The following is a 10,216-nucleotide window of genomic DNA, read 5'->3' as shown; positions in this document are numbered from 1 at the left end:
TTTCTATAGAGTCCGCTGTGTAATGATTTATCATTAACATAAAATTCTAAGTCCAGAAACTCTATGCTCCTTTTGCTATGTTGCATTGTGAACCTGATCTCCCAAGAGTTAGTGTTAAGGTATTCAAAAAAGTTTTGTAGTAATTCTTCAGAACCAGACCACAGTAATATACAATCGTCAATATACCGTCCCCAAAAGATGATGGAGTCGATATATTGTGATCCTTTTGTTCCCCAGATCAAGTATGTTTCCAGTGCCCCCATGAAGAGGTTGGCAAAGGATGGGGAAAATTTTGAACCCATAGCCACCCCTCTTTTCTGTTGGTACCATTTCCGGTCGAACATGAAAAAATTATTGGTAAGGATGAGGTCCATCATTGATAGTAGCATATTCGTATGTGCCCATAGTGAGGCTGGTCTGTTAGATAAAATCTTGTTCATGGCTTCCATACCAAGATCAGGGTTGATGCTGGTGTACAAGGATACCACAGCCATAGTTACCAAGGTGGTGCCCAGTTGCCACTCCATGTCTGTCATTATACTAAGTATATGCTTTGAGTCTTGTATGTAGGAGGGCAGGTTCCTCACAAGTGGTACCAAGAAAAGGTCCACATATTCAGCTAACCTTTCTGTTGGTCCTCCTATCCCTGAGACTATAGGTCTGCCAGGGGGGAAGGGTAGATCTTTATGTATCTTGGGTAGTGTGTATAACCAGGGAAAGGATGGTCTGGATACTTTCAGGTAGAGGTACTCATCATTGTTCAAAAGGCCAGATTGCTTCCAAATAAGTAGTTTATCATTGATTAACATTGTCAGAGGACCCATTGGGTTCTGTGTCAACTGTGAATAGCAAGATTCATCGCTCAACTGGTTTAGAATCTCTTGATTGTAGTCAAGGAGATTCATCACCACAATGTTGCCCCCTTTATCAGCTTCTCTGATGATGATGTCAGAGTTATTACTCAAAGTTGAAAGTGCATTGCGTTCACCCTTAGTGAGGTTGTCCTTGTATTTGAAAGTTGAATCCAAATTTTTGGTATTAACCTTATTAAGATCCTCTAGGATGCGTCTATGGAAATTATCAATAGCATTACCCCCAGGTAGTGTGGGGGTCCATTTGGATTTACACTTTAAGCCACTGGCCAAACCATAATCAGTCTCCACATCAAGCTCTTCTAGAAGACTCTCCATGTCATAAGGACTCTCCTCACGTTCTGCCAAGGAAAGAAGCAAATGTGTTGATTGCACATCTTTTATTGTCAATTGATCAGCATCAAAAACAGTAGGAATATTCTTAGACTGTTTGTTAGTATTATTTTCTCCTGCAAAGTGTTTTTTTAATTTAAGGTTACGAACAAACTTGAACACATCAATTTTGGTTTGGCAAATGTCTCCTGTAGAGTAGGGATTAAAGCTCAGGCCTTTGCTCAGCAGGGAAATCATGTCTGTGGTTAATGGAAAAGAGGAGAGATTAATGACCTGTACTTCCTGATTAGCAGTACTCAATTTCTCATGGTCCCTGACCTCAGTTTTTTGCGGTAATCTTTGTTGTTTACCCCGCCTGCCCCTGTGGGTTTTGGGTCTTGTGCGCTTCTTGGTGGCAGTGCCCTGTTGCCTTTCCTGATGCGTTGCATTTCCACTAAAAAAGCCGAGCTAGCGGTACCAGTATTGTCTGTTAGCTCGGTTTCTGACTCACTGAGTCCTGCTGTACTCAAGGATGTAGTGCTAGATGTTGCTGAGCTGTTAGTAGTGGATGTCCCTGCTTGTCTCCCTTGTTTATTATTAGGAATCATGGAGTCATATTTACGTGCGTAGGTAAAAACCCTACCATCTCAATAATCGGCCTTGTCGCTTTTTAATTGGCGTGCCTTTCTGTTTTTGATTTCAGCTTGATGTTTCAAAAGGATCTCATCTAGTAAGGTGTAATTTTTAATTGTCGCCTCAGGAAGGTTGAGGTCTTTGATTTCTTGTTCTAGAATTGATATTTCCGACTGTAATTTAGTTGTTTTGCGTTCCGCACTTTCAATTAGAATATCCATGAGTACCATGGAGTTATTATTAAGGGAGTCCTCCTATTTGGTCATACGGTCAGTATCCAAGTCGTCGTAAGTAGGGAAGACTTGGGAGCGTAGTCCCCTAGGTATCTGTTTAAGTCGCATGTATTGTTTCAAGGTGGTTCCATCCCACCAACGGGAATTTTCCTGTTTTTTTAGTTTCTCTAATCTTATGAACTTATCTTTAAGACATTCTATACGTGGTGGACCTGAACTCGCTGATGCTATATGAGTAGGCATACCCTTGGATAGGTTATCAAAAAGTTCTGCAGCTGCCTTGGCTCTATCCATGGATAAGTCCCGATTGGTTCAGTATAGCAAATGTGGAGGCGCCCTGACTGAATCAAAAGATGGGACACAGCAGGTGGGGTTTTTAGGGTTTCAGAAAGGTTGGGCGCACTGCCTAGTGTAAACGTTAAGGTATGAAGAAACTGGGTTTAGGGTGTGGTGCGGAAGGGCGAACGGATAAGACCCCTTAACCGTTCTAATGCCGTTCATTGCGCCGTCCCGTAGGCCTCGTTTGGGCCTAGCCCTCCACCACCACACTCAGGTGTTCCCCTCTTTTAGCAACAATCTCTTGGAAACATCATGGTGACAAACTGAACTATAAATCTTCGCTAACTGAATGCGTTAAACTAGCATGCGCCACATAAAAAAGTGGGGAAACCATGCACACAGAATGCCTTTGTTTCACCGATACTTTCAGTGTATTCTGCAGTGAGTACTTTTTTCCTCTTCGGGAGGCTATAGAAATCTAAATCTATTTAGTAGAAACGTAACCGTAATGTTTTGGTGACGTAGTCCGAAATAAACCCGGTGCACTTTTGCAGAAGAGGCTTCGCTCTTACAGACACGTCCCGCCTCTCACGTATCCTGTTTGTCGTAGGTGTTACTGGGTGAGGACAGACCGTCGACCTGTGTCAACAGCTGGAAGAGTAACCTCTAGCGTCAGACCGCACAGGCCTCAGCTCCAGCGCGCCACCATTTCACTGCAGGCAGACACAGTGGCTCACCAAGGCATGCAGGCGGTGTCAGTGTATCACGGAAGCATCAGCCGGGAGACCGGGGAGAGGCTGTTAACAGACGTGGGGCTGGACGGCAGCTACTTGATAAGAGACAGCGGGAGCGTGCCCGGGGTGTACTGCCTGTGCGTGCTGTGAGTAACCGCCCTGTGCGTCAGAAAGGCGCACAGAATTATTGTGTGAACTATATAAGAGGCAATATAGTTCCAGTACGGTAGTTTAATATACATTGGCATTCCATTGAGGAGCTGTGGATTTTGAATTTCGTGAAAGTGGTCACACACACTTATTTATTTCAGTTTTTACTATAGCGCAAACAGTCGAGTGAACTGCGTTGGGGCGCTTTACACGTTGCGAACGCCGTTTATTTTGTCCTTGAGAAGCAGACCTGCTCAAAATAGATACATAATGACTAAATCGCATTATTTGGGCATATTGGTGGATTGCTGAAACGAGCCATGATATGGAGCAGCTATTTCACGTAATAACCCTGATTTGCTGAGTTCATTGAGCTATAAACGACTCTGAAGGCGCTGTACACATTTTCAGAGATAAGGCAAGGACACGTGTAGGTTGAGCGGGTGATGGGGATGCAGGTGGGAGAGTCCTACGAGGTGGGAAGTATGCAAAAGGCACCAGGGAGACAGACATTGGGTCATAGAAAACACGACATGGGATTTTTTTTACTGGGTGCGTGGACCAGACATTCTTTACATAGATGAAATGATCATGTGTGTGCCGACCCGTCTCCACCACCTCACACTCCGGGTACCAACGATGCTCCCAGCAGCCCGGCGGCTCGTGCTCCTGTGTGGTTGCTTTGCCTTCAGAAGTTATATCTTTACCTTTACCGCCCAAATCACGAGAAAAGAAGCTATTCCAAATAGGTGGCGTACCATAACTGGTGCGGCAGGTGCAGTGGCACCGGCGCCTTGTGGTATAAGGGGCCCCTAGTTACGGATGTCTTTTGATATCCACCCAGGGCTACACGGGATACTTTACTCACTCGCTTTAGAGCCCGTGATACTTTGCTCTCTCACTGCTTCAGACTACTCGGAAGCTGAGAGCTGTCAGCTTTCTTTAGCTACATGCCTAGAAAGAGGAAGGAAGAAGTATAAACACGACTTGCCTTTCTCGCTTCTGCCCTTCAAATCACACCGCGTTTGATAATCTTGCATTGGGAATTTTAACACAGCTGCCTCGACTGTCGCGTGGCTGGCAAACGAGTCAATCAATTAATCAATATTTGCTTTATCCGATTCAAGTATTAAATCATAAAAGCACAAGAAATATCAATCAACATTTAAAAATAAGCATTCATAATTAAAAAGATTATCAAGCTAAAAACTGATTAAAATCCATTACAATTACCATAAACATGAAACAACAGTCGGATTTCAAAGTGTTAGCCGCATGCTCAGGTAGTAACAAAATCATCATGTGAATCAGTTAGTTTCAACCAGAGTTGGACCTTGCATCGATGACCTTGTTCTGACCACCCCTATCAGATATTTTACAATGTGACTAGTGACATTTTCATCCGTTAGAGATTGAAGCCATATAAATGCGGGTCGACATTGCCTCAAGCCTAGCATCTTCAAATAAGGCACAATCCATCTTCTCCTAAGTACAGTATAACATTTACAAAAAAACATAATGTGAATTGTCAACTGTTTAGATACATTGTCACAAGGACAGGGGCAGGGATAACGTGACCAGTCATTTAATTGGGGAAATGTAACCAGGTTGTGAAAGTTGCCTAAGCGTAGGCGTGTCCGTAAATGTAAATTGTAAATTGATACTTGTATAGCGCACTACTCACCCGCAAGGGTCTCAAGGCACTTGTACGAATACCTCTGTGGAAAACATCCTGGCTTTCCCTGAGAGGCGTCCACTCCTGGGCACCCCCAAGGTGGAGGCCAGGCATCCTTAGCGTTGTTGGGGCCGTTGCGGAGATTAAGCAAGCTATTGTCCATAGTTGCAGAGTGGGACTCTATGATTGGAATAGGCACTGAGGCGAGAATTATCAGGTCCGTGGAATTTTGAGCCCAAGACCCGCCGAGGCGGGGAATTGAACCCTGGTCCCGGGCTAGACCACTGCATCAGGGTCTGCCGCTCTAATCATTGAGCCACACTTCTACCTATCATAATTACTTGGGGTACACAATAAATACGACTGTATCTCTGTTTGAATCAAAAGTAATTGATTGGCTCTGACTGGCTCTTTCATAATGTTAAAAGACAACCTGATCGTCTCCAGATGATTTAAACATAATGTTTTTAGGTCCTTCCTCGAGATATGAAGCATGGAATCAGGATTGTCAAACAACTCAGTGTGGTCAAGGTCACCAAAAAATGTTTTAATATATGCGAGCCAGGGGATGTAATTTACCTGCTGCAGTTTCAAACAATCTAAGCTCACTTCCCGATTTAGGCCTGTAGACACACCTGTCCAGACCTTCTGCCATAAGAAAATAGGCTGGATTTTAACCCCTTCCCTGCTGGGTACATTCCCCCGCTGTGCTGAGGGGAACAGAGGGGTGCGCGCAGCGCCCCCATTCTCTTGACGAGCTCAGCTTGTCATGAGCTACAGTGCTCCTGTGCTCATGACGAGCTGAGCTCATCACGGCCACACCCGTTTCTTTAGAACGTTCAGCACAGCAGGGGAATTATCCCAGCGTGCGAGCGTTCTAAAGGCCATGACGAGCTCAGCTCGTCATGAGCACCGGAGCACTGTAGTTCATGACGAGCATGCAAGGGGTTAATAATGTCAGACAGGTATGACCGGCCCGACCCGGCATGGCAGATGTAAGTAGCTGTGATATCAGGAACAGCCAGAAGGTATCTCAGAAAACTATTTTCAACTTGTTGGACTGGCTCCACATTTACATGGCCCCAACTGCCAGCCCCATACAAGGCAACAGAGATACATTTGGCTTTATATATTACCAGGAGGTCATCAATAGGGTGCTTGCCTAACCTCCTTGCAAAATTATTCAGAGCACCTGTACCTTTAGCAAAAAGTAATTTTCTGCAATTGACAGCTTTTGCCCACAAACCCCTACTCTGAAAAACAACCCCCAGATATGAAAAATAATCTACAAAATCAAGTTTCCCGCTACGTATGAAAATATTTCGGCACTTTACACTGGGCTTACTACATTTCATGACAAAGGTTTTTGAGATGTTAACTTTCAGGTCCAGGCTTGACATATAAGATACAAAACTCGTCACTATTATTTGCAGGCCGTTCGGGGTGCGGGCTAACAGAACCGCATCATCGGCATATAATAATTCGCCAATTGCCCTGTTGCCAATGCTAGGCAGGTCTTGACATTCCTGTGCTAAAAAGTCTCCCAAGCTGTTTATATAGAGGGTAAAAAGGAATGGTGCGAGCACGCACCCTTGCCTTACCCCCTTTCCAATGGGAAAACTATAACTAAGCTCACCCGTTCTGCCGTAACAAACCCTAGCCCGGGCCTCTAGATAGGATTGTTTTAAGAAATTAACTAATTGACCTTCCACCCCTATTTCCTCTAGAAATTTCCAAAGCTTTGGGTGATTGACACAATCAAACGCTGAGCTCAAGTCAGCAAAACACATATACAAACTCCCTTTTTTTGCTTGGACATATTTTCCGATAATGAGGCTCAGATTCAGGCTTTGTTCGATTGTGCCCGGACCAGTGCAAAATCCGTACTGTAAATCTGAAATGATACCTGTATCCTCAGCCCACATTTGCAATCTATTTAAGACCACCGCCCGGCAACCTTTACTAAGGAGTCCAACAATGAAATGGGGCGGTAGCAAGCTGGGTCATTGCGATCACCTTTCTTAAAGATGGGAACAAGGGTGGACTCTGTCCAGGTCGAAGTAAAACCTTGAACACATCATGCCCTTAGGACCAATGTTAAAAGTGGACCCCACAACTTGGGGCATGATTTGAAAAGGTCCACGGGTACACAATCTGGGCCCGGAGCTTTATTCCCAGCACTAGCGTTTATAGCCGCAATCACCTCATCCACCTCAAAATCGATGCGGATGGGGAGATGGCTACAAGGGCCCAAACCAGGGCCCCCACCAATGGCGGGAACAGAGCCACCGCCATATAGTCTAGAAAAATGGGACTCCCATTGATCCGCCTCAATTGTATTTTCAAAACTAGGGGAGTGTTTGGGGGCCAAAAACGGTGCATTCACGGCCTGCCACAATTCAGTTCAAAGGGCCCCTTTACATACTTTAAGGGATCTTTTATATGCCAGCCTAGCCCATTTTATTTCATCCCAATCTCTAATCGGATTATGCAAGGCCGACATCAGGGCAGCGTGTGACTTACTACACTGAGTGTCAAACCAACGCAACCTACTATTGGAGGTGCTTTTTGATTTTGTCATTATTTTTGTTTCAACAGCCTGTAAGATTTTTTGAAAGGAATTATGGATATCTACATCTGCTGCCCTCTCATCTAGGCAGGCCTGAAACTCTAGATCATAATTAGCTAGAAGTGTCTTGGTTAATTGGAAAGTATCCACTCCCGCCATCTAATGGAGTATCCGTTAGTCCTATTTATAGCAATGTCTCTTAGTGGCTCTGTAGGTAACTGTCCCAGGGATACCACCTTAGTCGGCAAGTCTAACTTAAAACTGATCGGAAAATGATCGCTAGAAGCTACTGTGTGGGTTTTAAAGTTAGAAATTCTATCCGCATATCTATTTGATATTAGAAAAAAATCTATAGTTGAGGACAACCACCGACCATTAAATGTACTACTAAAGAGGATAGGTGGTGAGCACAAATCATTAACAAAGCCTAAATCCAAGGAATATTTAACAGTATTTAGCATTTCTCCAATAAGTGAATGTGAGAAATGGGAGATGTCTATATCATCATCATGTGAGAGTCCACAATGTCCACCATACGCTTGACTACACGGATTCACATTAAAGTCACCTCCCCAAATTACACAAAGTTCGTTAGATATATTCCTTTGGATGGCCGACAAATCCACCAGAAACTGCCTAATAACTTTGCTCATTTCTGTAACAGGAATATTGTTATAAAAATTTATAAGAACGATACAATACTGTTTATCAATGTACAATTTTAAAATGTGATAGAAAATATTAGATACCACAATAGCCACCTTTCTGAGGTTCAACCTGTGTGATATAAAAATACCCAACCCCCCCTTGCTCCTCCCATGCCTAGAAGGCACGGCCGGAGTTAGAAAGGTTTTAAACCCATTGATATGTAAAGTTTTAGTTATCCAAGTTTCCTGAATACATAAAATATCAAAATGATAAATAAAATCCAGCCAATCCAGGTTACTAAATTTAGTGTTTAAGCCTGCCACATTCCATGAGAGTATAGTCAAGTGGCTAACCCTAAAATCGACCCTAGTAAGATGGTTTGTGTAGCCACAATTTGAGCTATGGTTTGTGGTACAGAAATTGACATCACTCTTTAAATGCAGGTTTTTGTTGTTTCCATCTATCATAAGTGGTCCCTGGTCACTATTATCAGGTACAAAATTAATGTCGGTCATTTCCCTATTTGCCCGAGTGGCATCAATTGGCCCAATACATTGATCGATAGGGCGGATGGCTTGATTTTCAGTATGTTTCTTAAGATTATAAATAAACTTCTTTGGGGCCACAGGTGCAATCTTTACAGTATTAAAAATATCACTTCCATGCCCCCTTTGTAGTACCAAACTAGGGTTTAAGGTAAGTCAATCTATGTCTTCCAGGGATGGCAATATATCAAATCTACTTTGGACCGGTATACTAAACTGCTGATAACAACTGGTGGTGGGGCTTGGTGATTTGGATAAAAATTGATTTACAAATTGAAGTCACTCCGCTTTCCATTGGATCCCGTGATTTGTTAGGTGTAAAAATAATGACCAGAGAAAAAAAGCATGTCTATTTAATAAATGCATATAATAGGCCCAGCCCTTTAAATAAGGAATCTGGGCTGATTGACCAACTGGACTTCTTTCTTAATACTCTGGGCCCTAACTCACAATTAATTATAGGAGGGGACTTTAATTGCAAATATGAGCCAATATTGGGATTAGATGGTTTATTTGAGGAACAAGACAAGGCAAACAATATCCCTGCCTTAGATAGCAATGGGGTGGTAAAATGTACTGTTGCGGCTAGCCAAATCTTACAACTAACTGTAGGGCATGATTTAAGGGCTTGTAACGGTCGTTTCCAGTCAGATAGACCAGCAGCCCCTACATTTTGTAGAGGAAATTCCAAGTCCCATATAGATTTTATAATGGTCTCCATGAGTTCGTGGTAAACAATTTCTGATTTCAAGGTTGAGTATAGGACTGAGAGTGATCACTTACCGTTACAATTAACCCTGGATCCTCAGCCTTTTAAAACTAATACAGCTACAGAAATAGTGCCCAAGGGGTATGATGGTGAACCCCAGATAAGTAATAACAGGCGTGCACTAAGATGGCCATATATCTTAGCCAAGGAGACATCTATGACATGTATTTACAATACCTTTGCCGATAAAGTTGCTACATGCCAGGATCTCACCTTAGGCGATCATGGAGTATTAGATATGCACCTTAATTTGGTTGATGCTTTAACTCCTCTTCTGAGTAAAATCTATGAGAAGGGGGATAGATCTCATAACATCAACTTAGAACATGGTAACCCATGGTACAATAAAGAGTGCTGTGTAGCAAAGTCTCTCCTGATCCAGGCAGTTAAAACTAAGGACTCAAAGGGAATCAGAGATACCAGACAAGCATATAAGAAAACCCTCTCCTATTCAAAGAAAGCTTGGGACGAAGAAATCTGGGCTGATCTACTTATGGCAGCAAAAATGAAGGATTAAGCCACTTTCTGGATCCTAATATCAAAAGGAAATAAGTCGGGCAGATCCTGCAAGGACACCTTCCTTGATGAAAAAACATGGAGAGATCACTTTCTTAAGTTATACTCCCTAAACAAAGAGGGGTTCCCCATAGCTGAACAGGTGGTCGATTTGCCATTAAGGACTACTACTCTATACTTCAGCTTAGAAGAGACTGTCCAGGCGATACAGGCCATCAAACCAGGGAAAGCCCCGGGAACTGACAAGATCCCTGGCGATCTACCCAAACATGACATAGAAG

The 10,216-nt window shown here is 43.2% G+C and overlaps 1 protein-coding gene across 2 annotated transcripts in view; it reads left to right on the top strand.

Moving 5' to 3' along the window:
- Positions 1 to 2,971: 2,971 nt before the first annotated feature.
- SH2D1A (SH2 domain containing 1A) overlaps positions 2,972 to 10,216 on the top strand; it is a 665,119-nt gene continuing 657,874 nt past the window's right edge. The window contains exon 1 of one of the 2 annotated variants that reach the window (XM_086966742.1): positions 2,972 to 3,209. In XM_086966742.1, the coding sequence (XP_086822868.1) occupies positions 3,073 to 3,209 (137 nt within the window). In that variant the 5' untranslated portion in view covers positions 2,972 to 3,072. The remainder of the gene's footprint in view (positions 3,210 to 10,216) is intronic. The other variant, XM_086966743.1, reaches the window with a different exon arrangement.

This window comes from Lissotriton vulgaris, chromosome 4_1 (assembly GCF_964263255.1).
Source record: "Lissotriton vulgaris chromosome 4_1, aLisVul1.2, whole genome shotgun sequence".
NCBI lineage: Eukaryota > Metazoa > Chordata > Amphibia > Caudata > Salamandridae > Lissotriton > Lissotriton vulgaris.
The sequence above is the reverse complement of the archived record's forward strand: the minus strand, read 5'-3'. Positions and strand labels throughout refer to the sequence as shown.